This window comes from Melitaea cinxia, chromosome 4 (genome assembly GCF_905220565.1).
Source record: "Melitaea cinxia chromosome 4, ilMelCinx1.1, whole genome shotgun sequence".
NCBI classification, from domain to species: Eukaryota; Metazoa; Arthropoda; class Insecta; order Lepidoptera; family Nymphalidae; genus Melitaea; species Melitaea cinxia.
Window position 1 is genome coordinate 10200003 of NC_059397.1, and position 20589 is coordinate 10220591.

At 36.0% G+C, this 20589-nt stretch overlaps 2 protein-coding genes across 3 annotated transcripts; one reads left to right on the forward strand and one right to left on the reverse strand.

Moving 5' to 3' along the window:
- The first annotated feature begins 6339 nt into the window (after nt 1-6339).
- LOC123670158 (translation initiation factor eIF-2B subunit epsilon) lies at nt 6340-15236 on the forward strand. Its single transcript, XM_045603668.1, has 10 exons — nt 6340-6533; nt 6605-6729; nt 6826-7017; nt 8002-8185; nt 9737-9981; nt 10062-10181; nt 10263-10567; nt 10826-11008; nt 14557-14837; nt 14921-15236. Exons 1-10 carry the CDS (start codon nt 6441-6443, stop codon nt 15128-15130), a joined length of 1938 nt encoding a protein of 645 aa, XP_045459624.1. The 5' UTR covers nt 6340-6440; the 3' UTR covers nt 15131-15236.
- On the reverse strand, nt 15225-16529 carry LOC123670157 (anaphase-promoting complex subunit 10). Of its 2 annotated transcripts, XM_045603667.1 has the most exons (4): nt 16496-16529; nt 16154-16347; nt 15830-16066; nt 15225-15634 (listed from the first exon to the last, which is right to left on the reverse strand). In XM_045603667.1, the coding sequence occupies exons 2-4, from the start codon at nt 16248-16250 to the stop codon at nt 15423-15425; spliced, it is 546 nt and encodes a 181-aa protein (XP_045459623.1). In that variant the 5' UTR covers nt 16251-16347; nt 16496-16529; the 3' UTR covers nt 15225-15422. The 2 variants fall into 2 exon arrangements, with proteins under 2 accessions (XP_045459623.1, XP_045459622.1); XM_045603666.1 differs by having other exon boundaries at nt 16154-16523.
- Nucleotides 16530-20589: the final 4060 nt, after the last annotated feature.

Here is a 20589-nt window from a genome sequence, read left to right on the forward strand (position 1 = left end):
TTTGTCAACTATTATGTGTAACTACTCAGAGTTAGAAAGGAATTCGGTATGAGAAAGTATAAATTGTTTTTATGCCTATTTTATAAAACATGTATTGGAATAACAACGCCACATTTGTTCATAACACTATAAAATAATAAAAATGTTGGAAGTACAAAGTCACAAATGTTGCAATGGCTTTGTCTCTCCAAACATTTGCTCACGAAAAAGGCATAAGTGTGCTAAATATGACTTTGTCTCTCCAGGAATATCAAATATCAAAAGGCATATTTACCTTCGCGGCTTTGGCGCTCCAAGATAAAAACATTGCGCGCGGGGGCAACGGCGCAACTGACCAATAAGACGATGTCGCGCCAAAACGCCCACCAATTCGATCCAAAATGACAAAGACATTATTGCCGTGTAGGGACTTTTAAAGTGAATCTAATGGGAGTCTTTGTCCCAGTGTGTCCAGAAGTGTTTTTTGGGCATTTCTGCATATTTAACTCATTTTACGATTTTTTGTAAGATACGCCCTTGTTCCACCGAAGGTGCGATATCTCCAGCTCACTAGTCTTATGATTCATTTTCGAGAGACTGACGTACTGAGCGGGAGTAAACGAGACTGAGCTAGTGAGCCACTCGATCGGACGATGGCGTTTATCATGCGAAAGAGAGAGATAGTTAGCTATGGCTCTGTATCTTTTCGTTTCATATTTCACAAGGTTATAGACTCAATCATCTTGCTTTGAACAATCAAAAAAGTATTTTTTTACGACCACATAAGGTTGCATTTTGGTTGCATTATAAAATTATTTCACTGAGCTAAATGAGCTGCAGAGCTAAATGAGTGATATATATCCTAAGAGCAAAATGAAATATATCTCTCTTTTCTTTTCAGTGATATAATCTTTGCATGGCTACTATATATGGCTCCATCATTTTTTTGCCGATGATTTTGCCAATGACAAGTGCTGAAAGTGGATTAAAGCAGTGTTGCCGTTAGGACAATCTAGTTTGTGGCTACATCAAAGAAAAAAGTTGCCAGTTTTGTAAATAAATTACTTTTGAAATTCCGCTAGAAGTGGCTAAAGTGTGCGTTTTCCAATTACATAGCATAATGTGACTCAGTGGAGCACAATGCTAAATTGTGCTGATGCTTAATTGGAACTTGAATTACTTTTGAAAAACACCTAAAAAAACTACGACGACTTTACTTTACTTTGGATTACTAACTATAATAAACTAGCGCGGTTTCACACGCTTTAATTAAAAAAAAATGCGTATTGCATATGCATAAACATTAACAATATTGCGCTCCGTTTGACATTTTGACATAAGAAGCATTGACGTTATACAAAACAAACTAAGCTCAACAGCAATAGCAATACGGTCTATTTTCATTCGATCGAACCTAAATTACGTTAAAGATAAACATTCATTCGGGAATCCTCCTGCCATAATGCGGACATTATTTGTGTTGCCTAAAATTAACTATGTATTTTAGTTTGGTAGTATTGGTACCGTATGGTGGTATGTATTAGTCGGTAGACTTTTTAACTGACTTCCAAAAAAGGAGGAGGTACTCAATTCGACTGAATTTTTTTTTTTTTTTATGTATGTTACATCAGAACTTTTGACTGGGTGGAGCGATTTCGACAAATTTTCTTTTAATCGAAAGGTGGTGTGTGCCAATTGGTCCCATTTAAATTTATTTGAGATCTAACAATTACTTTTCGAGCTATATCTAATAATGCGTTTTTACTTGACGCTTTTTTCGTCGACCTACGTTGTATTTATACCACATAACTTTCTACTGGATCTACCGATTTTGATAATTATTTTTTGTTGGAAAGGAGATATCCCAAGTTTAGTACCATGATAAGGAAACCAGGATCTGATGATGGGATCCCAGAGAAATCGAGGGAAACTCTCGAAAATCCGCAATAACTTTTTACTGGGTGTACCGATTTTGATAATTTTTAATTTAGTCGAAAGCTGATGTTTGTCATGTGGTCACATATAAATTTTATCGAGATCTGGTAACTACTTTTTGAGTAATCTTTAATAACGCGTAATTACTTGACTATTTTTTCGTCGATCTACGATGTATTACTCTTCGATATAATTGAAGTCGATTTTTTTTTCGTTTGCGAGCAAACACAATTATTATAGTAATAAAAATATGTATGTAGTAACAATCTAAAAAGCAGCCAGAAGTAGCTAGATTTATTTTGGGGGCTAAAATGGATTGTTTTTTGGCTAAAACCGTCGAAAATCCGCTAAATAGATCTAGCCGCAAAATGGCTAAAACGGCAACACTGGATTAAAGTCCGGAGACAGGGAAGGATTTTGACAGTACAACAGTGGGTTAAGCCGCTTAAGCTGCGGTTAGTTGAAAATATTTGAAATGATTATTTAATTTTATTATTTGGTAAATTATAGTTTTATATCATTGTTTTAATAAACTTAGCTAAGACAACACAAAAAGAAGTTGGCACTAAAGTTAGAAGAGTTATAATGTTAAAGAGTTATATTATTATAAATGTAAAGAAGAAACGGGTAAATGAATGTTATTTTAAAAGGTCTAATCGTAGGTATTTTTGTGCTGTAAAGCGTTCACGCAGACGACGTCGCGGGCAGTAGCTAGTTTTCTCAAATATTAACCTAAAAATATTTGAACTATCATAAAATTTGCAGTAATGTGAAGTAATACTGGATAATTTTTTATCGAACAAATCAGTCCGTGAAGTTTTGCAACATATTTATAAACTAACATTTTTACATCCATTTTCGTCATGGGGCTGCCATAATCTGCTGAAGTTAACAACACGTTTGCCAATTTTTCTTCCTCTTCGTCAGTGAGCTTGGTTTGTCCTCCAAGTGATTTTAAGTGAATTTTTTTAACTTTATTTAATATCATTCGTCGAGGGATCCCGAATCTCTTTGCTGCCTCCCGACTTGATCTTGTTATTTTCTACCATGTCAATTATGCTAATGCTATGTGGCTACGGCACTAAAGAATTTAGCCACCCCCCCTCTTCCCGTGGGTGTCGTATGGGGCGACTAAGGGATAACAAGGTTCCACAACCACCTTGGAACTTAAGAAGCCGACCGATGGCGGGATAACCATCCAACTGCTGGCTTTGAAATACACAGGCCGAAGACGGGCAGCAGCGTCTTCGGTGCGATAAAGCCAGTACTGCGGTCACCAACCCGCCTGCCCAGCGTGGTGACTATGGGCAGAAAACATGAGTTCACGTTGTTTTTGGCGTGAACTTGTGGAGGCCTATGTCCAGCAGTGGACTGTATAGGCTGTAATGATGAATTATGTTAAATCAACTTCTTTTCCATTTTAAAGTTAATGGAATTTTTCACAGTGAACAATATGGTTTCACTAGAGGTCGCTCTACGACAGATGCTGGTGTGGCACTTCTCAAACATATACTTGACGCCTGGGAAAGATAACAAAATGCTATTGGTATATTTTGTGACCTATCAAAGGCATTCTATTGCGTGGACCACGGGATCTTATTAAGTAAACTTGAGTATTACGGCGTTAATAGTAAAGCTCTTAATCTAATTGCGTCATATCTATCTAATGGAATTCAACACGTATCAATAAACGAAACGAAGTCTTCTGGATCTGTGCTAAAAATGGGCGTTCCACAGGGGTCGATTCTGGGTCCATTTCTTTTTTTAATATATATAAATGATCTGCCATTTTATGTTAAATATATTTGTGATATAGTGCTATTTGCAGATGACACTTCTCTAATATTTAAAGTTGATAGGAAAAACTTAAATTATGATGACGTGAACGCTTCTTTGTCGCAAGTTCAAGATTGGTTTAAAATAAACAACTTGGTTTTGAACGCCAAAAAAACCAAGTGCGTTGTGTTTTCGTTACCTAATGTTAAGCATCCAAATTATAATTTTATAATAAATAACGAGAGGCTTATTGTCAAGGATACTGCAGTTTTCCTAGGGATAGATTTGGACTCAAAACTTCAGTGGAATTCCCATTTGTCATCCTTGAATGGTAGACTCAGCTCCGCGGCATTCACAGTTAGAAAAGTACGACAACTGACCGACGTTGCAACTGCACGCTTAATATATTTTAGCTATTTCCATAGTGTTATGTCTTACGGCCTGTTACTGTGGGGTAATGCTGCAGATATTGAGACTATATTTATCTTGCAAAAAAGGGCTATTCGCGGCATTTACGATCTTGAAGCTCGATTCTCCCTACGGGATGTTTTCCAAAAGGTGGACATATTAACGATCGCGTCGCAGTATATTTATAACAATATTATTTATATCCACCAAAATATTCATTGTTTTGAAATAAATAGTAATAATCGCATTGTAAACACGAGAAGGAATAACAAAATTGTAACTCCAAGTTTCCGACTGCGCAAAGTAAACGTTTCCTTTCTGGGTCATGGTATTCGCATGTATATTAAAATACCACAAACGATTTTGGAATTGTCTCAACATAAATTTAAAGTTTTTATTAAATAATTGTGTTTGCTCGCAAACGAAAAAAAAAACCGACTTCAATTACATCAAATACAACGTAGATCGACGAAAAAATAGTCAAGTAATTACGCGTTATTAAAGATTACTCAAAAAGTAGTTATCAGATCTCGATAAAATTTATATGTGACCACATGACAAACATCAGCGTTCGATTAAATTAAAAATGATTAAAATCGGTACACCCAGTAAAAAGTTATTGCGGATTTTCAAGAAGTTCCCTCGATTTCTCTGAGATCCCATCATCAGATCCTAGTTTCCTTATCATGGTACTAAATTTAGGATATCTTCTTTCAAACAAAAAAAGAATTATCAAAATCGGTAGATCCAGTAGAAAGTTATGCGGTATAATACAACGTAGGTCGACGAAAAAAGCCTCAAGTGAAAACGCATTATTAGATATAACTCGAAAAGTAATTGTTAGATCTCAAATAAATTTAAATGGAAACAATTGACACACACCACCTTTCGATTAAAAAAAAATTGTAGAAATCGGTCCACACGGTCAAAAGTTCTGATATAACATACATAAAAAAAAGATACAGTCGAATTGAGAACCTCCTCCTTTTTTGGAAGTCGGTTAAAAAAATTAATTGATAAAGCTTATCACTCGGTGCAGGATTACATAGTTGATAAAGATGTGTGGACTTAGTGACGCTGTATTACATGCAACATGTTTCTAATTTTGTTCTAAAACACAGTTTATATATTATTTTCAAAAGAGTAACTGCGGAGTTTCTTGCCGATTCTTCTCTGCAGAATCTACATTCCGAATCGGTGGTAGTTTCACTTTTACAAAAATAATAATTAATTTTTAAAGTTTTAATTTGTAAAATGACGATTCTAAAGTGCTCTTGGAGCCTATTTGAATAAAGCTATTTTTGATTTTGATTTTGTCAACTGCAAAATCTAGCATTTCTTCTGATATTTTCGGTATGCCCTCGATCCTAATACTCTTTTTTTTCTGTCTTGTATTTTAGGCTTAGTATTAAGCAGTATGAAATAAATTTAAAAATAAATTAATTCAGCAAAATTAACAAATACTCTTAACCAAAATCACCCTAATTATGTTGCAAATACATTCAGTTTACTTTTCCAACAAAATTTTCATTTTTACCTTATGTATTGATTACAAAATTAATGAAAACAAAGGATTATAAAATCACTATTTAGGTATGTACTTAGGTAGTTTTGAAATTAATGTAAATAAAATAAGTATCTGCTTATCTCTAATCCAATTTAACATTGAGGTGACAACCCTAACGATAATATTTTGGTGGGCAAAGTTGTAACAACTACTTTAGAAAAACTAATTTAACATTGCCCACCATCATATTAGAGAGATTTCGCGTCAGATATTCGATCTTTCTTGTATATTTATCACAAACTAACAATAGTCAAAAACTTGCCCACCTGGGATCACAAATCGAGTTTTAAAGAAAGTTTTTCCCCACGGATTTTGGCCCACAAAATATACCACATACTTCAAAGTATTACTATACTCTGTATAGCCAACTGCAAAGAGTAAAATAACTTGCTTATAATACAAGCCAACTGAATGAACCTGAAGTGACGTCAGGAAAAATCAGTTACCTACTTAGTACAAAGCTTAGTATTGCAGGAGACATGTTCAAATTTCTTCTATAGTTTAAAAATTAAGCACAGCAATAAAAATATTGCCGGTTTTTTAAATATATGTGAAAAGTACCTTACTCACTTGCTGGTCAAACTCAGATAAGCTGGGCAATCTTATAACCATCTTAAATTATACCTATATATTATACTCTTTGACATAACCTTTCTGTAAGTATTACTATACTCTGTGACATAACCTTAAAAAAATAGCAATTGCCAACTGTTTTTAATTTTTGTAGATATTATACTACGTTGGAAGAAATTTTAATTGCTTAAATTAAATAAAAATGGAGAACAACAAAGAAAATATCATTCAAGCAGTCGTAATTATGGACCTCTTCAATAACAATTTCGAGCCAATATCTAACAAGAAACCTATGGTAGGTTTTCTTACAGTACTTTATTTAATAAAAGTGTTGTTCTTTTAATAACAAATATCTCTATCCTTTAGGGACTTCTTCCTGTTGCAGGAGTTCCTATTATTGACTATGTATTGGAGTCATTAGTGTCAGGAGGAGTAGGGGAAGCTATTTTATTTTGCTGTCAGGATAGTTTACAAATTAAGGATCATGTAAAGTAAGAACTTACAATCATTAAGCTTTATTTATACTAGTTTGCTAATTTGACCATGTAAACCATATGTTTGCTTCTGAATTATCTTTAATTTAACAGAAAATGTGTCAAAAACAAAGTGCCATGGAGCGTAACACTGGATGTGCAAATCATATCATCAGACACTTGTCAGACTATGGGTGATGTAATGAGAGAAATAGATGCAGCTGGTTTAGTCCGAGGATATTTTGTACTGTTGGGAATAAATAGTATAACTAACATCAATTTTGCTGCCCTTTTGGAACAACACAAGTAATTTATACTTTTGTATTTAATTTTAATATAAAGTCAATTTCTAATTTTGATATAATTAAATTAACTGATAAGTATATACTGAAAGTTATTGATATAATATACACCATTGTAGTCTATATGAGATAATATTTTCAATATTTATTGAATAATAGCATAGGTGCTATACTTAGAAATAGTGTTTAAAATTCTTGGTAAAGCTTTAGATTAGGTAAAACCGAATTTCGGGACCGTGGGGGGAAGGGGGGGGGAGGGTGGGGAACGCTACCCCTGGTACCACTGTCACACCTCAGAACCCCATGGTTATGGAGATATCCAAGGTTAAAGTTTTGAGGTTAGAAGAAGAATTTCAAAAGTTAGAGGAACGCTTGGCTCCGGCGCTGCGGGAAGTGCAGCCCTTCCGCCCTTGCGTGCGAAAGCACGCTCACTCATGCTCCGTTCCGCAGCGGAGGCTGGTCACCGAAGGCGACCTCACACCGCTCCTCTACGCATTCGTTCGCGCGCTTTCGCACGGCGGGCGATGACTGCACTCCCTCCGCGCCTCCGCGGCACAAAAAAAACACTCTAGGGGTAGGACAGACCAAGACCACGTGGACAGTGGGGTGCTCCGATTCGGTTTTGGGTATTTTTCGAATTTCTAAACCTATATTCTAGCACGCAATGTTACTAATTTTATTAGAATATTATGTCTGACGCGTTATTTTGTTTAAGTGTCGATTTGTCACACAATGCATACAGTACGAGCTCAAAGGTATTATAATAGCTTTAAATTCTTCTTCTAACCTCAAAACTTTAGCCATGGATATCTCCATAACCATGGGATTTTGAGGTGTGACAGTGTTACCTTGTATAGATTCCCCTACACCCTCCACCCTCCACACCCAAAAACCCCATAATTCGGTTTTTCTAATTCGGTTTTACCTAGTTTAGATCTTAGCCAAATTCTTTATTAATAATAGTTTGTATTTTTTTGTTAATGACTAGGCAAACATGCAAGAAAGATAAAGGTGCAGCAATGACACTAGTGTATAAAGAGGTGGCTTGGGAACATCCACTGCTGAGTAATGACAAAACACTATTATTAGCAGCTGATGGCAGAACTAATAAAATTCTAATACATCAGAAATATAAGCCAAAATCAAAAGAAACTTCAGTATCCTTGCCATTAGTATGTAGTTTCATAAATACTAAATGTTTTTAGTTATTTTTTTACTTTCTATAAATTCTATATAGATTGAAAATTAACACAGGAGGGCGGGACACTCCATAATGTAACACAGACTGTCGCTACTGGGTCAAAATACCACAACGGATTTATTGCCACAGTGGAGGTTGCTAATATACCTATACCAACCTTCACTTTTCATTATTTCATAACACATTTTTTTAATCTTTTAATGTGTGGATAAAGTATTTATTTACTAATGTAATGTAATATTATTTTTAAAGCAACCTAGCATAGCATCCAATTAAGTACTTTTTGCATATCTTATAAAGAAACATATATTTGACTTTAAAGATGAGAATATATATAATAATCACTGAATACATATGTCTTCGGTGCGACAAAGCTAGCCCGAAGGTCATCAGTTTGTCTGCCCAGAGTGGTGAATATGGGCAACACACATGAGTTCACGCCATTTTTGGCGCGAACTTGTGGAGTCCTATGTCCAGCAGTGGCAGAAGTGATGATGAAAATATAAAAAAAACAAGTTCAACACCAAAATCTACATTCTTACTTATGATAATAACTGTAATATGTATTAATTTAGCATAAAAAAAAACATACGAAATATAACATAGAAAACACATGATAATGATTTATATGACTTTACATTTTGAGTACATTCATCAGAAATGGGAATGGTATATCTTTATTTATTTTTTTATGGGAAAAATTGCACTTAATTTTAGTTTTATCAATCCTTTTTCCAAGGACACACTGCATATCATGATGCAGACATTTGCGAATGTGGATGCAGGTCTTTTTCTTGCTAAACCCGACTTCAATTGTAATATTTTCTATATAATATGTTAGATTTTTAGTTAATAATTTTTTTAATAAAAAAGTACCATAATAGCACAACTATAACTTTCATGAATTGGACATAATGGTAATAATATGCGATCACAATAAAATATTCTGTGGGGGTTCTAAAATTTTCCACTAACTAGTTTTATCACTTTAGGTAAATTTATCAGGTTTTACAAAGCTGAGGAACTATATCCTATTTATAAGATGTTGAAATATGTGAGGACACTGGTATATCTGGACCTTCGTGCTCTGAATTATTAAATGCTGACTATATTCGTTATAGTCATCAATTTCGGAATTAAGAGGGAAATAAGCCACTTTTTAAGTCTAAACTTCTAAAGCAACAAAAACGAAAAGTTGAATACTAAAAATAGTAAAGACTAATTGTCACTATCTGGTAAAAAATACCCATATATGTCTAAAAGCTCTATTGGTAGTCAGTCATTCAAATTGGTGGACCATTGCACATTTCTTGAAAGGTACTTCAAAGTGGTGTGGCATAAAATTAAGCAGAAACCGTAAATATTTTTTTAATGTATGCTCTACGTGGTAAATGTTACCCTGTAGTGCCTCCTGCCAGGCTAAAAATCTATTCTATATATAATGTAACCCATGATTAAGTTATTTAAATAAATTTACCACCACATTTACCACCTGTTGTGTAATATATATTGTATATTTTAGGAGTGTGTATTGCAGCATTCTGAGGTCAAATTGCATAATAATTTAGTGGATGCAAATATAGCAATATGTTCTCCTTCAGTGCCTCCTCTTTTTTCTGACAACTTTGACTTTCAAAATAGAGGTGATTTCATACATGGAATTTTGATAAATGAAGATATATTGGCTAGTTCTTTATATTATACAATGTTGAAGGAAACACAGTATGCAGCAGCCATAACAAACTGGAAGACTTACCAAACAGTTTGGTTGGTTTTAAATAAATTTATACAATATGTATGATGTTATTTACTTTTGCTAATATTTAAAAGAAACATTTAATTTTTAGTTGGGATATATTACATAACTGGGTTTATCCACTATCAATTGAAACCGATTCCTTTTATAAAAATACATACCTGTACATGGGCCATCATATATTCAGAAAAACAAATTCTTCATTAAGCAGGTATAATTTTAAACATATTTTAATTTAATTTTTGTTATGACTTTCTTTTTTACATATGTGTTTGTATATTGTATGTTACAGATCTTGCACTTTAGTCGAGGATGTGTTAGTAGGTGCTAAAACTCACATTAGTGACATGTCTAGGGTTTCAAAATCCATGATTGGTAATAATTGTAGAATAGGGAAAAATGTCGTTATTCACGGTAGCCATATCATGAATAACGTTGTCATTGAAGACAACTCTCAGATTATAAATAGTTTTATTGATGATAATTGTATAGTTGAAATGAACTCAACTTTGGAGGGTGTTGTAGCTTCAGATAGCGTTTGTATTAAAGAAGGAAGCAACCTAAAAGGAAACATTTTGGAAAAAACTGATAAGAATGGTAATGAGATATTCAGACAGCTTTTTAAAAGAGTAACTGCAGAGTTTCTCGCCATTTTTCTTTGCAAAATCTACATTCTAAATCAGAGGAAGCTTCACTTTTACTATAATTAATAAAACAATATAATTATAATTTCTAAAATGACATTTAAAAAGTGCTTTTGAAGCCTACTTGAATCAATTAATTTTTGATTTTATTTCAGCTAATCAATGGTAGAACTAAATGAAAGTTTTAGTAAAAAATATTTTTTTTTTACAGATAAAATTCTCAAAAATGTGTCATTAGAAGGTGGAACTGAATGGGAGAATGAGTCTTCAGGCAAGGAAGATGATGAATATGTAGGTTTTAATGAAGAGTGGAGTAACAGCGAGTCATACTATTCTTCAAATAGCAGTGCTGAATCCTCTTTACCTGATTCTCCAATTCCAGAAGACACTAATAGTAAGTCAGCTTTTGTAAAAATATACTGTAGAAACTCCAGTTAACCTAGCAACAAGTTTTTACAACATCACATACAAGAAATATTGTCTAATTAATTTGTAACCCTAGGAATCTGCCTTATTTAGTCTCGAGTTATAAGTATTACATCATCATCATCTTCCTGCCCTTATCCCACTTATGTAGGGTCGGCACAACATGATACTCTAATTCCCAAGCTCATGTTGTAATGTGATTTGGCTTGTATATTTTACGACCGGCCGCCTGCCTGACATCAACCCTCCTTGGGAAATTTGAGGTAAGAAGAAGGATAGGTGAGAAGGATTTATGTGAGAGAAGGATCTGGGGTTACGGATACCAGTGCCACGGATCACGGGGAGGGGTGTGTGACACTAGCAGCTAGAGTAGTCCGGGGTCGCGTACCCGTAGCGGTTCCAACCAGTTATCGGATAGATATCTAGTGGCCCCACCCTCTGGACTGGAGATATAAGTATTACAGATATACACAAATAAATAACTAAGTACAACATATGGTATGAAGTTAAAAAGTACTTTTCTTGTTACTAGTTTAAAAAGTGAATATTGTTTGTTTGTTTGTTGTGGGCTCGGTTTTCCGCATTTAGACTCAAAGATGGTCCGTTATGCGTGAAAAGAGGGCTGACTAGTTCAGCCAGCCCAGCTCTTTCCAGAAGTTCAGAAGCCTCCTGGGGCATTCACAGGCTTCTCGGAGCGTCCTTATTTTCCTAAAGATGTTTGTCCAGTGTGTGGCCACTCCTTCGCATTCCAGGATCACGTGGACGGTGTTTCTTCAGCAGCCAGATATCCCCTACAAAGAGAACTGTCCGTTGCATTCATAACAAATAGTTGGTGATTGAGTGCTATGTGGCCAGTAATCATACCAACAATTATTCTGATGTCCAAACGGTTTAGACTAAGCGATAGATGCGGCGATACTTCTGTGAGTATCATTTTGGACTGTCTACAGCCAGTTTGGTTTGCCCAAAAGGCATTGTGAGTTGCATGTGTACGTTGCCGTACCCACAAGTGCAATTGTCCAAATGGTAGTGGCATTAAGATGGTTGGGCCAGCAACCTTTGTATTGGACCCCTGTCTTGCAAGCTCATCGGCGGCATCGTTTCCATATGATTCGCTATGTCCTTTTATCCACTGGAGGATTACCTCATTATGTGGGGCCAATACTTCCAGGGTTTGGTCGCATTCGTATATAAGGCTAGAGTTGATTAAATTGCTCCCTAGTGTTTTAAGTACAGCCATGCTGTCCGACAATCCGAATGTTGCAATCCTTAATGCCTTTTGACAGGACGGCGGTGGCTGCATGGGTTATCGTAACACACTCGCATTAGAAGATGGAGCTGTGTTGGCCCAGCGTTAGTGATAATTTGATATTGTTACGTGTTAGGGTTCGAAGGATTTGGAGAGAAAAACCTGCTGACTCTTTTCAAGACTTTATTCACTAGCACTACGTCCAACACAAAGCACTAGGTTCAAACACTAAGCACTAACGATGTCCTAAGTCGTAACCAATGTCGTAGGTTTCGCTGGTACCACTCTTGATCACTAGTTTTCACTTTGAAGTCGCCTCGAAGATCGCTCAAACTGAACTGAACTCGCTCGCCTACCTGCGGCTATTTATATAAGCCGACACGAGGCCCAGACCATTCTGGAAAGTTCGCGCATGTACCCGGTTTTCGAGACTATACTTCTATATAGTTCCACAGTAGTTCCTCTAACGCCATCTAGTATTGAGTAGAGAGTTTCATGCGGTCTCTGTCTTTGTGTGGTTTCAATGGTTGCCGCTAGATGGCGCTAGTTTCTTTGTGTGTTCGTAACAATATTAAGGTCTTGTGAGTATACTCTGGCACCGGTGCCAGACCCCATTTTTGAGCCATCCGTATAAATGCGGCCTTCACGTATGCCGACAGCCTCAAATAGCTGTATGTGGTATTTCCTTTCGAAAATATGTTGTTTAGGAATTCTATCACATGGAGCAGCAAGTAGTGGCTCATAGCTCACTAGGCTACTCCAGAGTTTGTTGTGTGGACCCTCCTAGTTAGACCACAAGCCCAAGTGTTTCAGCCTGATAGCTGACATAACCGCTTCCTGTTGTACTCGTATGAACAGATCAAGTGGTGCCAGGTCAAGCATAACCTCAAGAGCTGCCGTGGGGGCGGTACGCAATACCGCACCGTAGGTGATTATAGACCTGACGATGGTTTTGTAAAGCCATAGAGTAATTTTAGGTGATATGCCCCCAGCATTTGCCTCGGATCCGTTTGCATTGGCAGAGGATTATGCTGGCTTTGTTGATTTTTGAGTCTAAGTGCCTGTTCCAAAGAAGTTTACTATCTAGGATTACTCCGAGATATTTGACCTCCTTGGTTAGAGCAAGACTGATACCAAATAATTTAGGGAGTTTAAGGTTCCCTAAATTCCGTTTATTTGTGAACATCACAAGTTCCGTCTTTGCGGGGTTCACTGTTAGTTAATGGTCCGTACACCATTGTTCGACGACTTTTAATGCGGCCCTCATTTGGTCACAAATTGTTCTCTCAGAAGGTCCACTGATGAGTAGTACAGTTAAGTCGTCTCCATAGCCCACTGTGAGGATTCTGCGGTCGTTGAGCAGGATGATCAGTTCATCGATCACTATGTTCCACAGAAGTGGGGATAAGACCCCCCCTACGGACATCCTCTCGCTACAGCGCCTCTGGTTGTTCCACTTACAGCGAATTGGATGACCCTGTACTTTAGCATGCTGTCAATCCAACCGGCAATCGCGTTATTGACTCCATGCTTAGTAAGGGCCCGGCTTAAGCTGGGAAACTTAGTTTTGTCAAAGGCCCCTTCGATATCTATAAAGGCGCCTAGGGTTGATGTTTTGTGGTGGAGATTGCACTCTATCTAGGATATAACTTTATGGAGGGCAGAGTCTGTTGATTTGCCTGTCGAGTAGGTGTGGTGGTTGGGATTCAGAGGTTGTTCAACTAGAGTTATGCTTCTCAGTTCCCGATCTATTAGCCTTTCCAGAACTTTTAATAGAAAGGAGGTGAGGCTAAAATGTCTAAATGATTTTTGGTTGCAAGTAGTCTTCTTTGCCGGGTTTGGGTATGAAGACTACCTTGACTTCCCTCCATGCTTTAGGTGTGAGGCAGTAAGCTAGGCAACTCCTATATATGGAGACAAGGTGGTCAATTAGTTTCCTATCACTCCATCTTAGCAGGCCTGGAAACACCTTATCCAGTCCTGCCGACTTGTATGGTAGGAAACTGTTGATGGCCAATCTAGTCCACCATTACAGGTGTCTTCTTTGGTTCTTCTTTCCAAAGCGAATATTGCTAGCAAGTTTATTTGTTAATTTTTCAGTTCTTATTGATTGAATTATTTAAATATAAAACAAGCAATTCAAATAAATAGTAAGGTCATAATGATTTTTTTTATCATATGGTAAAAACTAATTAATTACAAGTAATATACTATAAGTTTATATTTAGGTAATAAAGAATTTGCTTTTTCATAAAAACTTTTTTTAGTATTCCTTCAAGAAGTAATAGACAGTTTGGCAAGAGGGTATGAAGAGAATTTGAAATGTGACTATTTAATACTGGAGATTAATTCTTCGCGATATGCATACAACATTCAACTACATGAAGTTAACTTTTTCGTTGTGAGAGCACTTCTGAGCATGCCAATTTTGGAGAATACCAAAAGTGTACTTGTAACTATAAAAGATATTTTGAAATTCTTTCGTCCAGTTATAAGTAATTATATAAAAACAAAGTCGTCAATAATGGACTGTTTAAAAGCTGTTGAAGTAAGTATAAAATTGGAAAGTTTCATGACTGTTTACCATAATTGTTATACTAAAAATAATACTTCCAATTTTTGTTTATTTAGGATAGTTGCTTAAAAAATGCATGGCTGGATGGCAGAGCTGGTCAAATTGTTGATTTGTTGTATGAAGCAGATATTGTGGACGAGGATTCCTTGTTGGAATGGTATGAGGATCTTAAGGAAAATGAAAGCCCACTCAAAGATCAAACTTCAATTGTTAAGTTCTTTGAGTGGCTTCAGGAGGCAAGTGAAGAAAGTGATGAGACAGACTAAAAACAATATATGTAAAAATAATTTGTACATCTGTACCGAATGTATTGTAACAAATGTACAATGAAATATTGTAAGAAACCTAAATAAATAACAATTTTTATTACTACATTTCTATATTTATTCTCCTTAATGCACAATAAGTGTAATGCTACAGTAGAAACATGAAAATATTTTTTCAAATTCATATTAAGGTTTTTGTCAATTTACCACAACATAAAGAAAGGAACTAAAGAAAATAATGAATCACTATAATCAAAAAGAGATTAAAATTAATATTTATTACAAATAGGTATTATCGAATAGTTGTATATTGTTGAAATTGTACAGTAGAAAAATTTCTGAACTTATTAATATCGAACGATGTTAGTTCACAAGGGGAATGAATTTTTATTTGTCTCATGTGTGTGTCTCTTCCATTTTGATGATTGCTCAATACAGCTATTTGAATCATGTATGTTCTAATAGGTCGATCATGAATATCTTTGATTGGTATCATTTCCCATCCTGAAATAAAACAAATATGTTGCACATAGTTCATTCATTTTTTAAAACTGTTTATTTTCATACACAATTGCCATTCCAGTGTGATTTTTATCTTCTATGTAACATTCAATAAAGAAAATGAATGTCCCAAACTATATTCCACTGTCAAGAAGTTCCAAGTTTATTTTTATACAGATATTATGACTATTTACTTACCACTGGGTTCAATCAATTCGATCACTTCTATTTCTTGCAAATCATTAAAGTGAGTTCCAGCTCTAATGGATATTCTACTTGGTGTGTAACTTTCATCAAGTTTATAGTCTGTATATATGTAAATGTGAGATACCATTGTTTTCCTTTGAAACTGTATGTTCACTAAGTGAGGCAATTGACCATCTGACTGCCAATATGTATCCATACAATCATCCCTTAACTGATCAATTCCAAAACCTAAAATAAATTAACAAACAAATTATATTAATAACGGCTTAATGAGATTATCAACTATATCAGAGAAATTATAGTAAAAAGTAGGACCTGGTTTACAAGAGGATAAACTCCATATTGCATGATTACCGACTTCTCGCACAGTTCCGGATCTTTCGCTTACAAGCGGGTCTTTTTCCGATGTCATTGTTTACGTGAAATTTAGGTTTAGATATCAATTTTGAAGAAAACCATATATACACACACAAAGTACAAAAAAAATTTGTCTCGTTTTTGTATCTATTCTTCTACCCAAATATTCAAGCATGAACGTTATAAGTATACATATTATTCATAATTTGACGCAATATCAACTTTATTACAAAACTAAGAAATATTTACAGAACAACAGTATAAATAAAATTCTACGTTTGTATGTCAGCTGTATAATACGTTTGAAACCACCAATCAAACGAAACGGAAGAATGACAATTCGCCAAGTGTTGTCATATAAAAATTTAAGACAAAGTATTATTTTATGTGAAACTAGCGACCCGCCCCGGCTTCGCACGGGTGCAATGCTGATACTAAATATACTACAGAATGTCTTTATTTATAGTGTGAAGCTAACTTATAGCATGGTTATAAACATAATAACAACAACATTCAAATATGCGTCGTTAGATTACACGTTGTTATAGAATGCATTGAAGAAATAAAGGTTTACTGCTCGTTCCTCGTAGGTGATAGCGTGATAATATGTATCCTATATGTTGTCGGGTCAACACCCGACTTCTTAATAATATTTGTGCCAAATTTGAAGTAAATCCATGCATATATTTCATCATCTATACATATAATAAAATGGTAGGAAAGTCATAACTGTACATTGAATATTTTTTTAAAAGAATACTTGGGGTGTGATCTACAATCGATACCGAAGCCAAAAATATAGTTTTTAGAATTTTTGTCTTTATGTATGTCTGGGATAAACTCAAAAAGTACTGCAATTGTAACTTCAAATAAAAGATACTACTTAATAACTACGTAATAATAAAACTTAACTGAAAATATTAAAACTTTAAATAAAAGTTTTAATATTTTCAGTTAAGTTTTATTTTTTATTCCTTTTCATACATTTACATATTCGTAAAAGTAGAAAGTTATAATTATAAATATTCTTTGTTCTGGGTTTCTGATTCCAAATGGGTAACTAGTACCTGAATATTCTTAAATTGTCGTTATTCTGTAAAAATTGGTTCAGATGCTCCATTCTCATTATTATTATTAGAAGTTTCGTTATCGTTATTAACAGAATTTGTCGAATAGGATGTCTGTTGAGATGCAGAAAGGTATCCATAACTTTGAGGTTGGCTCGAATTAGATCCCCTTTCGTATCCTACATAGTTGTATTTTCCCATCTTAATAAGATACTCCTCTAATAAGATATTATTAATGAAGTACTTCGCCTGCAGCACAGCATGTTCATTTTTTATATTTCTTAGTTCAGTAGATACATACTCGGCATAAACTTGAAATTCATCTTTTGGTTGTTCCATCTTTGTTTTTGCGCTCTTCATTATTTCATATATCTCACTCAGATCATCCTTTTTTCTTTTATTTTGTGTAAGCGGTATTGGTTTCGGTTGCGTTGGCAATGGCGGTGACTTTGGTGCTTCTGGTATCTGCGTCAATACTTCCGATGCCATCGCTGGTATTTCTTCGTGTGCCGACTTTTCAAATGTCTGTGAAAATAAAAAATAGTTTAAAAAGATCTTTGAAAAGAAACACATTAAACATCTCAAAACTTTAACCATGGATATCTCCATAACCATGGGGTTTTGAAGTGTGGCAGTGTTACCTTTTTAGGGACTATTGTAGTGTCGCAATGAAAGTCTTCTCAGAAGGTGTCGATCGAATGTATTTGAATAAAAAATGGTAATATTTGTATAAAATAATAAACAATAAAAAGTAAGTATAACAATAGTTGATTAGTTTTTATGACCAATCGCAGATGTTTATTGTCGAGGCATTGCGTCTCTTTCTCGCGAGTAGCTCTCTTTTTCCGCACGTGCCGCTGTCGATTACTCATGCGCTTCGTCGCGAGTCGGAGGCACGGTAGCGCAGAGCGATAGCTATAAATAGATCATACGTTCCCGCGTCTCGCCCTTTTCGGCGGCGATCGGCGCGGCGAACGGATCTCTGACGTGTACTTCACTCGGCGGTGGCGTGATTGTACTTCGTGAAGATGTCCATGAAGAATAGTGCAAGTTAGCTTGAAGACTTGTGCGTGTGATTGCTGGTGCATCCGCTTGCATGGTGTGCTGTGCTATTTTCCAACAGTTCTTTTCAGAGCTAACAATCTTGTTTCACGAACATAAAAACAGCTCTTTTCAGAGCTACGTAGTTTCTGTTTCACGAACACGTCAATGCTTCTTGGTAATGGTAATGGTTAAGGTTATAAACGGTAAAGGTATCGGTATGGTTAAATGGTAAAGGTATCAGGTAAGTTATCTTGAAGCCTCATTGAATTACTATTACTACTTACGTAATAATAGTTCGATGTGATAGGTAGCCACAGTGCTCCCCCTCAAGTGAAACGTACTGGAAGCTTGACGGAGCGGCCGGCTCGCGTAGTGACTTTATTATTATTCGCGGTCGGTTGTGACGTCACGCTGCCGTGCGGCTTGTCGGAAGTATTCTGTGGCGAGGTACTATTTTGTAGTGACGTGTCGTTAGGTATGTTTTCTTGTAATAAATAAGCGGGCTTGAGACGATCTATTGATATGTTAGTTTCGCGATTTTGTAGTTGTATCGTATATACTTTCTCTGTTCTTCTTATTACTCGATACGGTCCTTCGTAGGGTGGTTGTAAAGGTTTTTTAATTGCGTCGACTCTAACGAATACGTGGCTGCAGTTTCGTAGGTCTTTATGTATAAAAATAGATTGCTTGCTATTATGATGCGTCGTCGCTGCTTGCGGTCTGTTTTGTTCTATTGCCGTTCTTATCTTGTTTACGTAAGTATAGTCGTCCGTAGTTGTAGGTATCGATGTAGTGAAAAAATCACCCGGTAGACGTAGGTTATAGCCGTATGTAAGTTCGGCTGGGCTAACTTCGGCGTCTGTGCGTAGGGTGGCTCGTAATCCTAGTAATACAGTAGGTAGCTCGTCGATCCATGACCTTGTACTTGAGAGTTTCGTGCGTAGCGCGGCTTTTAATGTGCGATGCCAGCGTTCGACTATACCGTTGCTATGCGGATGATACGGAGTTGTACGATTTTTTGTTATTCCCATAGTTTTCATTAAGTTATTAAATAGTTGACTTTCGAATTGACGGCCTTGATCGCTAGTTAGTGTTGATGGACATCCGAATCTTACAATCCAGTGTTTGTAGATAGCTTCGGCGACGGTCTCAGCTGTTATATCGTCGGTAGGTATCGCTTCGGGCCATTTTGTTTCTCTGTCGATCATTGTTATGAGATAGCGGTAACCTTGCGTTGTAGTAGGTAAAGGTCCTACGATATCGACGTGAATATGTTGAAAACGTTCTGTAGGCGGGAATTTTGATGTAGCACTGTGTGTATGTCGTTGAATCTTATTTTTTTGACAATCGATGCAGCTTCTAGTCCATATTGATATGTCGCTATTCATTGACGGCCAAAAATATTTTTGTGATATCATCTTTCGTGTCGTACGCGTTCCAGGGTGGCTTATGTTATGTACGCTTCTAAATACATGTTGTCGATGTTGTTCGGGTATGTATGGTCGTATATGCGATGATGAAGTTTCACAATATAGTTCGATATCGGTGTTCGGGATAGTTATTTTCTTTAGATTAATATTTTCTTGCAGTAATAATTGTTTAATAGTAGGATCTTGTTGCTGTGCGGTTGCTATTTCTTCGTAATTGATTGTAGAAGGACATGTAATTGTTTCTATGCGACTTAGAGCGTCGGCAACGATGTTTTGTTTGCCGCTTACATGTCTTATGTCGGTTGTAAATTCACTAATAAATAATAATTGTCTCGTGCGTCTCGGTGTTTCTGTAGTCGAATTAACCTTATGCATTGCGAATGTGAGTGGCTTGTGATCGGTGAATATAATGAGTGGTCGTCCTTCGAACATCTTGCGGAAGTGTTTCATAGCCATGTATATTGCTTGAAGTTCTCTGTCGTATGTTGAGTATCTTGATTGCGCATCGGAGAATTTTTTCGAATAATAGCCGAGAGGTTGCCATGATTTATTTACGTATTGTTGTAAGACGGCGCCAGCTGACTTGTCGGACGCGTCGCAGAATAACGCATACGTAGCTTTATGTGACGGATGAGCAAGCAAAGCAGCGTTGCTGATGCTGTTTTTGCATGCTTCGAATGCTTGTGTTGACTCTTCGGTCCATTGTATGACAGTCTTGTCTCGCTTCTTAACGTTGTGTAGGTATGCATTGAGTGGCGCTTGAATAGATGCGGCGTTAGGTATGTGGTCGCGATAAAAATTTAACATACCGAGGAAACGACGTAGCTCTTCGATGTTCGTAGGTTTCGGATAC